General features: G+C 47.6%; 1 protein-coding gene across 3 annotated transcripts in view; it reads left to right on the top strand.

The window, feature by feature from the left end:
* The window catches only part of HNRNPM (heterogeneous nuclear ribonucleoprotein M), a 238,142-nt gene that overhangs the window by 180,482 nt on the left and 40,241 nt on the right, over window positions 1-17,419 (top strand). For all 3 annotated transcript variants that reach the window (XM_033956537.1, XM_033956539.1, XM_033956536.1), the window contains one exon: window positions 6,547-6,642. In XM_033956537.1, the coding sequence (XP_033812428.1) occupies window positions 6,547-6,642 (96 nt within the window). The remainder of the gene's footprint in view (window positions 1-6,546; window positions 6,643-17,419) is intronic.

The following is a 17,419-nucleotide window of genomic DNA, read 5'->3' as shown; positions in this document are numbered from 1 at the left end:
AATCATGTAACTCGTTGCTCAGATTGAAATCTATGTCTTCAGTCTCTAAGGGGTACAAACCATCTTCATCGTACCAGATGCATTATCCTCCCCAAAGTCTGAGCCTTTGTCTAGACCTCCACAGATAAAAACAACACCAGCAATGTCCTCAGAAGGCTCAGACACCTGCTGTTTCCAAGGGATATCAGCCTTTTTGACCATCTCATGCAGAGCATAACTTCAGTCAATATATCTCTGACTCCCCCCCCCCTCTTCCCATCGGAGGTCATCTAATCCATTTTTACCATCGCTGGAAATTAATCACTTTCGATCTCTGGGTTATCACGATCATACAAGAAGGTCATTATCTTCATTTCTTTCACGCTCCATCAGATCACCTACCAAGAGACATAGTAACATAGTAGATGACGGCAGATAAAGACCCGAATGGTCCATCCAGTCTGCCCAACCTGAGAGTTTCCTTCCAACCCTCTGCAAGCCTCCCTTCTCCAGGAAGTTGAAGCTCTGCTCGTTCTCAATGCCATCGAGAAGGTTCCTTTGGAACAGCAGAACATGGGGTTTTACTCTCGGTATTTCCTTGTCCCGAAGAAGACAGGAGGTCTCCGACCGATATAGGATCTTAGAGCTCTCAGCAAATTTCTCAGCAAAAAAAAATTTTGGATGCTATCTCTTGCGTATTTGTATCCCCTTCTGGATCACAACGATTGGTTATGCTCTGGATCTCAAGGAGGCTTACACTCACATGCCCATTCATCCAGCCTCTTGCAAGTTCATCAGATTTCGTGTGGGAAATCAATATTATCAATAAAAGGTGCTACCTTTCGGCCTGGTATCTCCCAGAGTTTTTACCAAGTGCCTGGTAGTAGTAGCAGCAACTTTACAAAATCACAGACTCAAGGTTTTTCCATATCTGGACGATTGGCTCATCAAAGACCCTATGTCTCAAGGGGTTATTGTAGTGACAAATGGACTGGGATTCAAAATCAACTTTCCCAAATCTCAACTGCAGCCCTCTCAGACTCTGCAATTTATTGGAGCTCTTCTAGACACTGTACAACTCAGAGCATTCCTTCCACAGCAGCGTCAAGATGCTCTCATACAACTTTACCAACAAGTGTCCACCCTTCCTTCACTCTCAGCGAGGCACATGATGGTTCTCCTAGGTCACATGGCTTCTACAGTTCATGTGACTCTTTTGCCAGACTTCACCTAAGGATTCCTCAGTGGTCACAGGCTTTCAACCAGCTCTCCCAGCAGATTAGTGACATCTCATGCGGCAATCTCTTCATTGGTGGATTCTGTCTTCCAATCTTTCCAGAGGTTTGCTGTTCCACATGCCCGCTCACCAGAAGGTTCTCATGACAGATTCATCAACCTACTGTTTGGGGGGCTCATCTAGATGGCCTCCGTACTTAGGAGCATTGGTCCACCACAGATCATTGAACTTAAGAATTGTCGCTGCTGGGTCAGACTAGTGGTCCATCGTGCCCAGCAGTCCGCTCCCGTGGCAGTCCCCAGGTCAAAAACCAGTGCCCTAACTGAGACCAACCCTACCTGCGTACGTTCTAGTTCAGCAAGAACTCGTCTAACTTGTCTTAAATCCCTGGAGGGTGCTTTCCCCTAAGACAGCCTCCGGAAGAGCGTTCCGGTTTTCCACCACTCTCTGGGTGAAAAAGAACTTCCTTACGTTTGTACAGAATCTATCCCCTTTTAACTTTAGAGAGTTCCCTCTCGTTCTCCCAACCTTGGAGAGGGTGAGCAACCTGTCTTTTTCTACTAAGTTTATTTCCTTCATTATCTTGAACATTTCAATCATGTCCCCTCTGTCTCCTCTTTTCAAGGGAGAAGAGGCCCAGTTTCTCTAATCTCTCGCTGTACGACAACTCCTCCAGCCCCTTAACCATTTTAATCGCTCTTCTCTGGACTCTTTCGAGTAGTACTGTGTTCTCCTTCAAGTACGGTGACCAGTGCACCATGGCCAGGTACAGCGGCATGATAACCTTCTCCAATCTGTTCGTGATCCTCTTCTTAATCATCGCCGTGCATTGCGCGGACGGCTTCATCGACCTGTTGACCAGTACTCCCAAGTCTTTCCTGGGGGGTCTCCGAGTACTGCACCAGACATCCTGTATTCGTGTACAAGATTTTTGTTACCGACATGCATCACCTTACATTTGTCCACGTTAAGCTTTATTTGCCATGTCGCGGCCCTTTCTCGAGTGTGTTTATGTCCTGTTGCAGGTCTTCGCAATCCTTCTGCGTCTTCACTACTCTGAATAACTTCGTATCGTCTTCAAATTTAATCACCTCGCTCATTGTTCCAATTTCCAGGTCGTTTATAAATATGTTGAAGAGCACAGGCCCAAGCACCGAACCCTGCGGCATTCCACTGGTGACACTTTTCCAGTCCGAGTATTGTCCATTTACCCCCACTCTCTGTTTTCTATCCCCCAACCACTTTTTGATCCACATGAGTATTTCACCCTCGATTCCATGGCTCGCAATTTTTTGAAGTAGTTGTTCATGCGGGACCTTGTCAAACATCTTCTGAAAATCCAGATATACAATGTCGACCGGGTCACCTTTGTCTATCTGCATGTTAACTCCCTCGAAAAAGTGCAGCAAGTTTGTCAAGCAAGATCTTCCTTTGCTGAAGCCGTGCTGGCTGGTTTCATCAGATTGTGTCTGTCAAGGTGGTCAACAATGCGGTCCTTTATCAGCGCCTCTACCATCTTTCCTGGTACCGAGGTTAATCTCACCGGCCTGTAGTTTCCTTGATCTCCCCTTGAACCTTTCTGAAGATCGGCGTAACATTCGCCACTTTCCAGTCTTCTGGAATGCTTCCTGATTTGTTCAACAGATTGGTTATTAGTTGAAGCAGTTCAGCTATAACCCCTTTCAGTTCCTTGATTATCCTCAGATAGATGCCATCTGGTCCAGGGGATATGTCATTTTTAAGACTGTCAATCTGCCTGATAACTCTTACAGACTGACCGTCAACCCTGTCAGTTTCCCGTCTTCGTTTCCTAGGTATAGCCTGTCAGCTTCTGGTATGTTGCGTATATCCTCTTCTGTAAATACAGATGCAAAAAACGTGTTCAGTTTGTCGGTTATGGCTTTGTCCTCCTTTAGCATTCCCTTTATTCTATGGTCATCCAATGGCTCCACCGCTTCCTTTGCGGGTCGTTTCCCCTTAATATATCGAAAGAACGGCTTAAAGTTTTTTGTTTCCTTGCCAATTTTTTCTTCAGTCCTTTTTGTCCCCTCTTACCGCCTTATGGCATCTGCGTTGATGTTGCTTGTGCTTTTTCCAGTTTTTGTCCGTTTTTGACCTTTTCCATACTTTAAAAGAAATCTTCTTGTCTCTGATCGCTTCTTTCACTGCTACAGTGAGCCATGGTGGTTCCTTGTTCTTTTTCCTCTTGGATACCTTGTTGATACGCAGTATATATATATATTTTGCGCCTCGGTGACTGTGTCCTTAAAAAAGGGATCACGCTTGCTCTAGCATTTTTACAGCACCTATTCTCTTCTTAATCTTCTTCCCCACCATGAGTCTTATCCCTTCGTAATTTCCTTTTCGGAAGTTCAGCACCGTGGCCGTCGTTCTGGATCGTTGTTTTGCTCCCGTGTCCAGGTTGAAGCAGATCATATTGTCATCACTGCTTCCCAGCATCCCTTCTGCTTCTACATCTTGTGCCGGTCCTCGTAGTCCATTAGAATTAAGTCCAGAATTGCATTTCCTCTCGTGTTTTCCTTGACAAGTTGTTCCAGGAAGCAATTGCCCACTGCATCCAGGAACTTGGTTTCCCTACTGCAGCCGGAGGTGCCTAGGTTCCAGTTTATCCCTGGGTAATTGAAGTCGCCCATGATAACTGCATTTCCTCCCTTGCTGTTGTGTTTAATCTCAGCCGTCATTTCTTCATCAATTTCTTTGGACTGCCCAGATATATCACAACCCACCTACCTCCCCTGGTTGACTTCTTAGCTGGCTATCTGAACTGAGGAGATGCGTGCCCTATGTCGGGTGGGAAGACACTCGCGCATGCATGGTGTGATCAGTCACGAACTTTCTAAAGTTCTTCAAGCAAAAATGCTTTTGCAGCTGTGTCCACATTGGGGCTCCATGGATGACGTCACCCATACGTGACAATATCTGCCTACTGTCCCTGGATAACGCCTGTTATGGTAAGTAACTGTGCTTAATCCACTACTTATGCAAGTGTATACACTTCCCCCTCCCTATTCATGCCGGTCAAGCAAAAACCCCTTAAGTGATTAGTTCCACCATTGAGGAGTGATGACAACTTCTGAGTCATCCTTTCCGGAATGTGTCGCAGCACCAGTGGTACCTGCGAGCAAGCAAAAGGTACAAGTGCTAACTTTCCAACAGAAGCTCAATGCTCTGTTCTGTGAGGATTATGGGGATAAGTTTAATCTTTTTACTCCATTGATGACTGAGCCTAACACTGCAAGTTCTTCTGGTACTGTCGATTTCAGTATATGTTTTAAAACATTATCTCTCATACAGCTAGCTGTTTTTGATGCAGGCATTCAGTTTCATAGCCCTTCTCTGAACTGCCTCTGTTCTGCTTGTCTCATGGAAGGAATACCGTATTTTCACGCAAATAACGCGCACCCGTGTAAAACGCGCACACGGGTATAGCGCGCAGAAATCACGATGATATGTACAAAAACTTTTGTATACCGCGCTCACGGGTATACCGCGCATGATGCCCGACGCTCCTTTCGCCCGCCATGACTTTCCGTGCACTGTCCCCCCTTGAAGGTCTGTCCCCATCCTGAAAGCCTGATGCCCCCCCCCCGACGTCCGATACATCTCCCCCCCCCCCCGGCAGGACCACTCGCACCCCCACCCCGATGGACCGCCGACTCCCCAACAATATCGGGCCAGGAGGGAGCCCAAACCCTCCTGGCCACGGCGACCCCCTAACCCCACCCCGCACTACATTACGGGCAGGAGGGATCCCAGGCCCTCCTGCCCTCGACGCAAACCCCCCCCCCCCCACGCCCGCCCCCCCCCCAAGAACCTCCGCCCGTCCCCCAGCCGACCCGCGACCCCCACGACACCCCCACCCGCCTTCCCCGTACCTTTGTGTAGTTGGGCCAGAAGGGAGCCCAAACCCTCCTGGCCACGGCGACCCCCTAACCCCACCCCGCACTACATTACGGGCAGGAGGGATCCCAGGCCCTCCTGCCCTCGATGCAAACCCCCCTCCCCCCCCCAACGACCGCCCCCCCCAAGAACCTCCGACCGCCCCCCCAGCCGACCCGCGACCCCCCTGGCCGACCCCCACGACCCCCCCACCCCCCTTCCCCGTACCTTTGGTAGTTGGCCGGACAGACGGGAGCCAAACCCGCCTGTCCGGCAGGCAGCCAACGAAGGAATGAGGCCGGATTGGCCCATCCGTCCTAAAGCTCCGCCTACTGGTGGGGCCTAAGGCGCGTGGGCCAATCAGAATAGGCCCTGGAGCCTTAGGTCCCACCTGGGGGCGCGGCCTGAGGCACATGGTCGGGTTGGGCCCATGTGCCTCAGGCCGCGCCCCCAGGTGGGACCTAAGGCTCCAGGGCCTATTCTGATTGGCCCACGCGCCTTAGGCCCCACCAGTAGGCGGAGCTTTAGGACGGATGGGCCAATCCGGCCTCATTCCTTTGTTGGCTGCCTGCCGGACAGGCGGGTTTGGCTCCTGTCTGTCCGGCCAACTACCAAAGGTACGGGGAAGGGGGGTGGGGGGATGCCAGGGGGGTCACGGGTCGGCTGGGGGGGCGGTCGGAGGTTCTTGGGGGGGCGGTCGTTGGGGGGAGGGGTGTTTGCGTCGAGGGCAGGAGGGCCTGGGATCTCTCCTGCCCGTAATGTAGTGCGGGGTGGGGTTAGGGGGTCGCCGTGGCCAGGAGGGTTTGGGCTCCCTTCTGGCCCGATATTGTCGGGAAGTCGGCGGTCCTTCGGGGTGGGGGTGCGAGTGGTCCTGCCGGGGGGGGGGGGATGTATCGGACGTCGGGGAGTCGGCCGGGCAAGAGGGCTTGGGCTCCCTCTTGCTCCGATCGTGGATGCGGGTGCGGGTGGGAGCGCGTGCGAGCTGGTCGTTCGGGGTGGGGGTGCGAGCGGTCCTGCTGGGGGGGTGAATCGGGCGTCGGGCGGGGTGGGAACTATGTTAAAAAACTTTTGTATACCGCGCTCACGCATATAATGCGCGGTAGGTAAAAACGCGTATAACGCGCGCGTTATATGCGTGAAAATACGGTATATCCTTTGCAATGTGGACAGAATTACTGAGCAAGCTACATGGATTAGAAGGTCTTTCTGTTCTCGTTTGTGTTGATCTGTAGGAAAATAAATGCCTACAAACATTTCATCTCATGATACTTGAGGCCAAAATGAGAAATTACTGTTTGCAAAGGTCAATATTATAATGTTAGATTGCTTAACATGTTGAGACATTAGCATATCCCTCTTCTTTCTATTTTGTTTGATAAGTATATGTTCATTGCTTTTAACTGTGCACTTAATGCTTTAATTTTCCATAGAATTAGAACGTGGAATGGGAGGATTTGAGAGAGACTTCAGCAGGGGTGACATAAGTATGACTCGAGCTTTTGGAGATGCTCTTGATAGAGGAATAGGTAAGCAGAAGCAGTGTTTGTCTGATAACATAGACCTTAAATAAGACTTTTTTTTTTTTTTTTGCATTTTATGAAGTGTGTTTAATTCATAAATACTAAACCTCTACTACATTTGAGCACCCATTAGAAAAGCTTTAATTCATATTTTTCTAAGAATTAAGTGCTGAGCAGACAGCTGTGGTAGACCATATCTGTCCAATCAAATGAGGTTAATTTTACAAAAGCAAGTCAGTCATTGTAGGGTTTGTAAAACCAAAGCAGACTGAAATGTAATGTTTGTAATTAAAATTTTTTTGATAAACTATAAGCAAGCTCATCATGTAAAGAATACATAATAGTTATCCTTAAAGTACATTTTTTTTCATTCAGGAGATAATTTTATATGACTCATGTAGAAAAGCTCATGCGGGCACTTGGACAATTGTATGGGGGAGTATGTACACCAATTGTTGTGCATTATGTGGAAAGGCATTCTAGGGTAGAAAAACAGGCAAAGTAGGTGAGATCAGCAATTGAATGTGTTAAAGTCCATGTGTTATCTTAATGGCACATATATAGAGTTGCGTGGGCCTTCGAGCAAGTGTAAATTTGTGCAGGAGCTTTAAAGTAGACTGTTTTTATGAAGTTGGGTACATAGTTGTCTTCATAAAAATAGTTTGAAGACAAGCAGGCATAATAATCTCACATGTAGGTGAAATCATCCACAGAACCCAGTATGGACAGTGCTAAGTACACTGTTGGTTTAAATTTTATAGGCAGTGCCGTGCCACCCAATGCTGGCTCGTGTGACCATCAGGTTTTGGGGGGGTTGTTCTTTTTGCAGAGTTGAGAAGCTATGTTCAGTTCTCTTCATCATATTAAATGTTTACCATTCTCTTGTGCCTTCTCTTACTTATTTTTCATTGTTTTCCTTATAATTCACTCTTTATCCAGCTTTAGTATTTTACCCAAGTTTGGTTCATTTTTGTCAGCTTTTGTTTTTTGATCTTCGAGCCACTCGGTCCTTTTTTTTCCCCCTCCCAGGAGAGTCAACCATTTTTGGAATCCTAGGTATTTGACCTCACTGAGCCCTTAGACTTCATATTGACCATTCCCCCTCTATGTCACTGAAAGCCCGAAAACTCCCATCAAGCATGTCAAGGGATTTGGAACCTGACGCTCAACCTCCAGTGACATGTCCATTGCCATCCATTCTAGCCTACCCTCTCCAACTCTGGTCTAAAAACAGTCTGCCTGAGTACATCTCAGTGTTATCAGTGCATTTTACTCTTGGACAAGAAACCTTTTTTTATGCATCCCTTGGTAGCCCTTTCATGAAAGGTGGTTTCATATGGAATAGACTTATCAAGCCTCCATCTGTTTGGGATCTTAATATGGGGTATCTGCTTGGCTAGTGAACTGTCTGCTTTGCATATATGCAGCCTTGGCTCACACTTCAGGCCCTATAACAGCCACAGTGAGCTATGGCTGCCTTGGTGACTCATTTCTGCTCTGCATCTATTGAGGACATTTGCAAAGAGGTTACTTGGTCCTCAGTCTACTTGTACAGTATATGTAAGATTTAAATCTATTCACCTGTGTTCTGATGGGTTTAGTCCGAATTTCGTCAAAAAAACACTGAACTATCACAATGTTTATACAGAAACATGCTTTCAAATAAACAAACATTTACTGAAGAACACAGGGAAATAAAATAGATCATTATAGCCTTAGTTTCCTTAGCACACTTGTGAGATCTATAACTTCTGACTGGTAGTGCTGCCCGATTCACGATTCAAATCAGTTATTGAAGAAAATCGGACTTAACGATTCGTTGGCCCCCTTGTTTGAGACCCATTCGGGCTTTCTCTCTGCCACTGGAGTCCTTGCTTCTGATGTAACTTCCGATTTTGCAAAACTGGAAGTTACAACGAAGCAAGGACTCCAGTGGCAGAGGAAAATCCTGAACGGATTTCTGGTGCAGATCGGCAGCAGCAAGGCTCTCTCCTTCCCGGCAGCAAGGCTCTCTCCTCTCCTCCCTGGCCAGGCAAAAGCGGCCGTAGCGAATGCAATTCACTACCCTGCCACTACTCTGGGCGTCTTCTCTCCATTCGGCCGCCCTAGCGGAAACGGGAAGTTTTCACTGAGGGCAGGCTGCAGTGGAGAGAAGACACAAGGAGTGGTGGCAGGAGTGGATCACTACCGCCACTGGCAGACCTCTTCCCAGAAGCATCCCTCCTGCCGGACTCTCTTTGGGAAAGGTGCAGGGGTGTGGTGGTGGTGGGGGGGCTTAGGAGTACTAGGGGTTCTACAGGTTTGGGGAGGTCTATTGATGTAGGGGGATCTGGAGAGGGGGTGTCGCAGATTGGGGGGATTGGGAAGTTCCAGTGGGGTGGTGGCAGGAGAGTGGCACACTGGCTAACCCTAACAAGGAAATGTTCTTGTCCCAGCCACTCTGATGTGTCTCACATTTATGTGCCTTAGAGAAATAGTGTAAAGCCTTTTTCTTTTCTGGCTAAAATCTTTAATAATTGTGCTACACCACAATAAATATTTTGTGTACCATAAAAAAAAAAATAAAAAAAGGTAGATGGAAGGGAAATAGACAATGAGATTTAGGGAGGGAAGGAACAGAAAGGAAGAGAAGTTGGACTCAAGGGATGGTGGGAGGGATACAGATACTGGATAGGAGGGTAGTTAGAAAGAGAAAGGGAGAGCTGGTGGGGAAGGAGGGAGAGATGCTGGATAACAGGGTAGTTGAGAAAAGGAGAGATGGTGGATCTGGGCAAGAGACTCTGGCAAGCAAGTTATCAGAAGACGTTTATTGCAGAGCCTGGGACCAACATGATTTGAAAAATGACCAGACAACAAAAGGTTAAAAAAAATATATATATTTCTGTTTTGTGATTATAATGTGCCAGATTTGAAATTTGTAACCTGCCAGAGCTGAGCTAGGATTTAACAGAGAGAGGAAAATTCTGTTTGGTTTGTTTATTTTGTTTACACCACAGCACCAGTGTGGGTAGGATAGGGTGAAGAGGCTATAAAATAAACTCACCAGGATGTTTGGGGAAAAAAAACATCCAATTGTGCAGGAAAATTGAATCGAAAAATCGATTCAATAGGCTGAATCGAATCGAAATATTTTTTCCTGAATTGGGCAGCACTGCTGAATGGGTGTTCACAAATTTTTGCTTCCCATTGTATACTGTTACTTCTCACTATTGCTTGGAACAAAACCTCAGGAGAAAGTTTAGTCAAGCAGTTCTGTAGAATCTTTTTACTTCCTGAGTGCCAACTTTTCCTCCAGCCCCTTGGGATTCACCAGGCTCATATTTGTTCATTAATTTTGCCAGGAGTCATCATTCTGGCAGCTTGGGAATCCCAAATATGAGAATATTATGCCTGCATATCCTCTGAGAAAACAGATACATACCTTTTAGCAGGTGTTCTCAGAGTACATCACAACCTCCCCTAGTTGACTTCTAAGATTTGTTACTAAACTGATGGTCCTGCAAGTTGACGTCAGGTGGGAGAGCACCAGCATACATGTGGTATGGGCAAGTGATGGTGCACTTGCTGGTGTCCTAATGGGTTTTGTGGATGGCATCACCCACTTGTGAGAATATATGCCTGCTGTCCTCGAGAAAACACCTGCTACAGGTTAGTATCTTTGTCATATAACGTAGGTGCTGTCTTGTCTAGTCATCCTATTATAAAATTACTCTCTAGAAGACCTGTTCACCATGCACCATTAACACAGTAACCTTTATAAAGGTATTTGCATGTGTCAGGAATTGCCTTGTTGAAAGCATTTAAAGGCCAAAGTTTTCTGACACATTAAATATGATAGCTTAAGGAACATAGGTAAAATATGGGATCTAAAATTATTTATCCTGATGTATTATTTTAGTGTAAACTCATTTTGTATGAATATCAAATGAAATTACACATTCTGTTGTAAAGACATAGAATTCTGTACTGAAGCAGTTGTCCTCATTTAGTTATGAACTTTGCAGAAAGTATAACTCATATCTTTCAACTCCTTTCCTTCACCAGCAGAGAATAGCGTTCTCTTCAGTTTTTCCTTGTGCAAGTGAACTGAGAAGGTGTGTTCTGATCTGCTCTCTTACTTGTTATTGTCTGGTCTTTTTGTCCATTGGTTCTTTTTTCCTGTATGGTTTCGTTGCCTGGAGGTCCCCTTCTTAGGCTTACTCTGCTGAGGAAAGAACACAGACCCACAAGGGTGGGCTGCCGATCACAGGCCAATCTTTGTCATTCATCGAAAGCTCTGGGAGCTTGCTCACCAGTGATGTATCTTGAGCGCAGGCTGTGGGGGCCCTTGTGTAACACCTTTAGGTATTAGGGAGCCAGCTGTGAATTATCTCCTCCTGACGTGCCACATGGACTTTTGCCCAGAGATCATTGGCAGTGGATTCACCAGTTCAATCTGCCGCTGCTTTATACCTTTTTTGTGCAGCTTTTGTCAGCAGAGGAGTGGCTGCGGGATTAAGGGGCAGGAGTTTGGGGCTTAGTCTCCTTAGTTCCCAAAAGCCTGGCCCAATAGGGAAGAGATCCTATTCAGAAGCTGCAAGCATGAGGAGGCAGTGGAGGTCCAGCTATCCCAGTCAGGGGTCCTTAAGGGCACCTGTCCAAGAGTTTTCAGACTTTCAGTCTCTTGTGGAAAGCCTATTTGACGGGCCTGGGGAGTGCTGCGCTGCCAGTGAGTGTGCCAGCACCAATACAGGGAGAGTTCCATCCAAAGCAGTTTTCCCTGCCTCAGAACAAGCTGGCTCTAAGTCTCACTGACCACTCAGTGGAGGCCTGGAAGTTCCTTTCCATGCTTTTATCATCTCAAGAATCTGCTGCGTCCTTGAATGATCTAGGGTCCCTGTTTGGGGCCAGAGGTCAGGAGACTTTGGCTGCTATTGATCAGGGTTACGATTCCCCAGTGTACAGTCTTTTTGAAGTCCTCCACTTTTTTTTTTTTTTTTTTTGGGTGGGGGGAGATTATCATAAGTCAATTCACACACTCTGAGTTGAAGTCAGATCCTCAACATCCCCAATGTTCCGTTATGAATGGTACAAACGCACAGACTACCTTCTTTCCAGCACATCTGGACATTACCTCGTTAGTCACTGACCAATGGATGTCACCAGAAAGCTCCCTAAAGGTTGCAAAGGCTATGTCTAGGCTCTATCCTATGGCTCCAGATTTCCAACAGCTGTTTTCGCAGCTGAAGGTGGATATCGTGGTATCTCAAGTGACTTAATTGTATCTCTCTTAAACTAATCTAAACTAAACCTTAAGTTTATATACTGCATCTTCTCTATAAATATAGAGCTCAACACGGTTTACAAAAATTAAAAGGGAAGGGCCATTAGGGTGGGCAGACTAGATGGGCCATGGCCCTTATCTGCCATCTATTTCTATGTTTCTATGAAGTACAGTGGGAGTTGGTGGTAGGGGTTTACCAGGGATTAGGCCGAAGCCAGCATCCCCCCCACCCCATCTCCCTTCTTAGTGAGGGAGGGGTGATGCTGAAGGTAACATTGGATCAGAAGGTGGATTTGGTCCTTAAAAGACAGTTTGAAGCGGTGGCTTTGAGTATCAAAGCGGCAGTGGCTACCTTGTTTATGGTATGGCCTGTCATACCAGGTTGCGGTGTAATCCTTCAGAGGTGGAAGACCTCTGTCCCTATTTGATTATGGAGGGAGTGGATTGAGGCCGATGCTTTTTGACATCGTAGTCATGAGCAAGTTGCCTGCTTAAGCCATTTTTGCCTGGCAGATGCTCTGGATTAGGCAGTGGGCAGGCGATTCAGCCTCCAAGGTTCCTGCCATGCCTCCTTGCATTGGCAGGAATCTTGGCTTTCTAGAGAGAATGGGAACAGATCTCATCAGGCTGTTGGGTTCTGAACATTTGGAAGGGGTACAAGATCAGGTTTTCTCGCCTTCCATTCAGATCTGGTCTCAGCTCCCCATCCGGATGGCCAAAGGAAGAGGCCAGGGTCCAAGCAACGGTACAATGTCTTTTGGATATTCATGCCATAGAACCAATTCCCAAAGATGAATCGGACTCTGTTACAGGCACAGAAGATTGGCAGCCTATTCTGGATCTAAAGTGAGTAAACCAAGGTACCAAGAGTTACCTGCTTCTGCATGGAGACAGTCCAGTCAGTCATTGCAGCAGTGGCTCCAGGGGAATTCCTAGTCTTGTTGGGTTTAACAAATCTTCACATTCCTATTTTTCCGAAGATATCCGAGATTTCATGTTTTCCAGAGGCACTTCCAATCTGTGGCACTACGTTTTGGATTGGCCAGGGCCCTGCGCACCTTTACCAAGGTGATGGTGGTGGTAGCAGCTCACCTTTGCAGGATGGGCATACAGTTACCCCCGGTGACATTTTCCATAGATACAGCTTCTCCTGGTCATGGGCAAGGAACAGCTTACATTTATAGTTCCAGGGGGGTGCCTTGTCGAAGGGTGTGACGCTCATGGGTGACGCTCACAACCGATACCAGCCTTGAGTGGCTGAGGAGCTCACTGCTGTGGTTTTCCGCTCCAGGGCAAGTGGAGGCCATCGGAAAGCAAGTGGTCCAGAAATCATCTGGAACTGAGAGCCATTCATTTAGCATTGAAAGCACTGGAGACTTTCCTGATAGGAAAATCAGTCAAATGTATTCTCCAACATTACCATCACTTATGTGAACATCAGGGAGGCACCAGAAGCAACTCTTATGCCTCGAGACTCAGATGATGATCAAGTGGGCAGAAGCTATCTTACAGGCACTCTCAGCAGCCCATCTTTCTTGAGTTGAGAACATCCAAGCCAGTTTCTTAAGCAGGCAGACTCTGGATCCAGAGGAGTGATCTTTGTCCCAGATAGCATTCAGCTTCATTGTGCAGTGCTAGAGAAGACTGGAAATGGATCTCATGGTCTCAGCCAAGAACGCGAAAGTAGATTGCTTCTACAGTCAGAGCTGAACCAGGAAGTGCAGGGCTGGATGCCCTAGTTCAGCCCTGGCCCACAGAGAAGCTACTCTGTGTTCCCACCATGTGTCCATGGTCGGCTGGATCATCCACAGAGTCGCAAGTCACTAGGATCTGGTAATACTGGTAGCTCTGGACTGGTATCGTCAGTCGTGGCATGTGGATCTGGTGCAATTACAAAGAAGCAGATGTCTCAAGCTGCCGGTTCATCCGGTATTCCTTCAGGGCCCAGTTCCCATGGAGAATCCAGAATGCTTTGGGCTTATGGCATAGCTCTTGAGCACTTGGCCCTAACTTGGTTTCTCGGAAGTAGTCATCATGACTCTCCTTACAGCAAAGAAGCCTGATGTTTGTGGCTTACATTATAACTTGTAAGGCTTTCCAGCTCTGGTGCACTAAGGAGCAGCTAGAGCCTTGTCAGGCCTCTCGTGCTTTTGGGCTCGTGGAGGTAAACAATCGCTGGTGTCTCATCCAGATGTCACTCAGTTCACAGGGGGAGGAGGGGAGGCTTAGATTGCATCCTCCATTGTCTGCCTTTCCGATTATGGGACCTTTAATGTTTTGAAGGGCCTCTCGGGCTCCATGCAAACCTCTGCAAAATGCGTCCTTTTTGGACATTACGGATAAGACAGTATTTCTTGTGGTCGCTGTCTCAGCAAGGCTGATATCCGAATTACAGGCTCGCTCCTGCAGAAAACCTTTCCTCTGGTTTATAGAATCAACATCCACTCGGTGCCGACATCCATCGATACCGACTCTTTCGACACCGCAAGAAATTTCTTCGGTGTCGCATCCTCCAGGTAAACCGGCTAAGAAGCCTTCCCCTACCCTGGTGGGCCCTCCGGTCGAATCCGCAGTGAGCCAAGTCCTGCAGACCACGAGGCGTCCTCGTAAATGCTCCGCTGCTATTGAGGTGAGTGCCTTGACATTGGCCTCCTCATCTCCAGAGCGTCGAGCGGCACCTCAGGTACTGAAGAAAAAGAAAGCGATACCGGTGCCTTCCTTGAATGACCACATAGCGGCTATCTTGCAAGTCCAACTCAAGGAGCAGTTACAACTCCTCCTCCCTGCTCTATTGACACTGAACCTTCCAGTGCCTATTCGGTCTGAGCCTTCGGTACCGATTGTTGCTCAGTCTGTATTATCAGCGTCAACACTTTTCGGCACCGGTCCATTCGGCTTCCTCAGTATCCATGCCAGTACTGTCGGCAGAACCGAAAGCCGCACACCGTACCGTCCAGTCGGTCTCCGAGCCGGTACCGCTTTTGGAGCCGACTCGACACCACACTTCCCTGGGTACCGTATCGATGCAGTCGGGCAAGTCGGTGCGCAAGTCCCTGCATGATGACACCTCAACTCCGGTCTCTCGAGGACGACTACCATCGGTGCGAGACCCTGACCTATGGGATGATTCTGAAGAACCTCTCGGTACTGATGATGAGGTTTCTTCTGATGAGGATGACCCTGCTGTCCGGGAGCCTGGCAGTAAGCCTGATCGGACTTCGACCAACCTCCAAAAGAGTTTCTGAAGTTACCTCTCCATGATATTCTGAGGGAAACCTTTTATAAAAACCTGGAAACTCCCTTAATCATTCCTGGAGCTCCCTGTAAGCTTGACACCCTTTACAAAATTATTCCTATTCCAGGGTTTGACAAGCCTCAGCTCTCGCATCAAGTTTCAAGTTCAAGTTTATTAAATTTTGATTTTACGCAATATCAAATATTTCAATGCGTATTACATAATTACATGAGTCCCTGCTAGTAGAGTCTACTCTAAAGAAAGCTGCAGGCGCTAGTGTGTTCACCTCTGTCCCTCCTGGCAGAGAGGGTAAGGAAATGGATAAATTTGGCAAGCGTTTATATCAGAATGCTATGCTGGCCAATCATTCGGGTAATTATGCTTTTCACTTTTCTTTTTACCTGAAACATTTAATTCAGCAGCTTTCTACCCTCCAAAGATATTTACCTGAACGTAAAGTCCTTTTGTTTCAGCAGTATACTTCCAGTTTGTTCCAACTTAGGAAGCTCCTGGTCCGTTCTATCTACGACACCTTTGAACTCACTCCAGGGCTACTGCAATGGCTGTCGCCATGCGGCGTTTAGCTTGGCTTCGGGTCTCAGAACTCGATATCAATCACCAAGACCGCCTCGCTAATGCTCCTTGCCTGGGTGATGAGTTATTTGGAGAGTCTCTCGATACCACCACGCAAAAATTATCGGCTCATGAGAACAGGTGGGACACTTTATTGAAAAACAAAAAGAAACCTCCACCGTCTCGCCCTTTTCGACAGCAGTCTTCCTATCAGAGACGTTATTCTGCTCGTCCTCTTCAACCACGTGCCCAATCTTGTAGGCCACGTCAGCAGCAGCAACAGGTTCGTCCACAACAGCAGCAACCTGTGAAAACAACTGCTCCGCCTAAAGCTGCTCAGCCTTTTTGACATGCTTCTTCAGGACATAGCCAGTCTCTCCCCTTCATCTCCTCTGCCTCAGCCTATCGGGGGACGTCTCCATTTTTTTCTCAACCATTGGGAATTCATCACTTCAGACCAGTGGGTTCTCTCCATCATTCATCACGGTTACTCTCTAAATTTTCAGACTCTCCCACCCGACAGTCCTCCAAAAGAGTCTGCTTTCAACATGTCTCAATCCTCCCTATTGGCTCAGGAGGTACAATCCCTTCTTCTGAACGCTAAAGAGGAAGTTCCTCTAGATCAGATGGGGCAGGGATTTTACTCCCGGTACTTTCTGGTTCCAGAAAAGACCGGAGATCTCAGGCCCATCTTGGATCTCAGGGATCTCAACAAGTGTTTGGTCAAGGAGAAGTTCAGAATGCTCTCCCTAGCCACATTTTACCCTCTTCTCAATCAGGGCGACTGGCTATGCTCCCTAGATCTCAAAGAGGCCTATACTCACATCCCTGTCCATCTGACCTCCAGACAGTACCTCAGATTCCTGATCCATCACTGTCATTATCAATACAAAGTGCTACCCTTTGGCCTAGTCTCGTCTCCCAGGGTATTCACAAAGTGTCTCAATGGTGGCTGCCTTTCTGAGATCTCACCATCTCCAGGTTTTTCCTTACCTGGACGAATGGTTGATCAAAGCTCCTTCATCTCAGCAAGTCGTTCAAGCCACCAACCAGACCATCTCTTTTCTTCACCTGCTGGGTTTCGAAATCATTACCTGAAGTCTCATCTCATTCCCATTCAACGACTTCAATTCATTGGAGCGATCCTGGACACCACTCTCATGAGGGCGTTTCTTCCATCCAATCGTCTTCAGACCATCCTCCAACTCTGTCATCACGTGCTCCTCCAATGTATCATTTCGGCCAGACAGATGATGGTACTCTTGGGACACATGGCCTCGACAGTTCATGTTACTCCCCTCCCCCCGTCTTCACCTGCGTACTCCTCAGTGGACCCTGGCCACTCAATGGTCGCAGGCGACAGATCCATATCTGTGACATCGTCTCTTCGGCAGTCTCTGGACTGGTGGTTGAACTCCTCCAATCTTTCCAGAGGTCTTCTGTTTCATCTGCCTCCTCATCACATGATCATCACAACAGATGCTTCCCCGTATGCCTGGGGAGCCCACATGGACCATCTCCGTACTCAGGGTTTTTGGACGGTCCAGGAGCGTCTACATCACATCAATTTCCTGGAACTCAGGGTGATGTTTTATGCTCTCAAGGCGTTTCAACATCTTCTCTCTCCCCAGGTTCTTCTTCTGTGCACAGACAACCAAGTCGCCATGTACTACATCAACAAACAAGGTAGGACGGGCTCTCGTCTGTTATGT

This window comes from Geotrypetes seraphini, chromosome 8 (genome assembly GCF_902459505.1).
Source record: "Geotrypetes seraphini chromosome 8, aGeoSer1.1, whole genome shotgun sequence".
NCBI lineage: Eukaryota > Metazoa > Chordata > Amphibia > Gymnophiona > Dermophiidae > Geotrypetes > Geotrypetes seraphini.
This window is presented reverse-complemented; position numbering and strand designations above follow the sequence as displayed.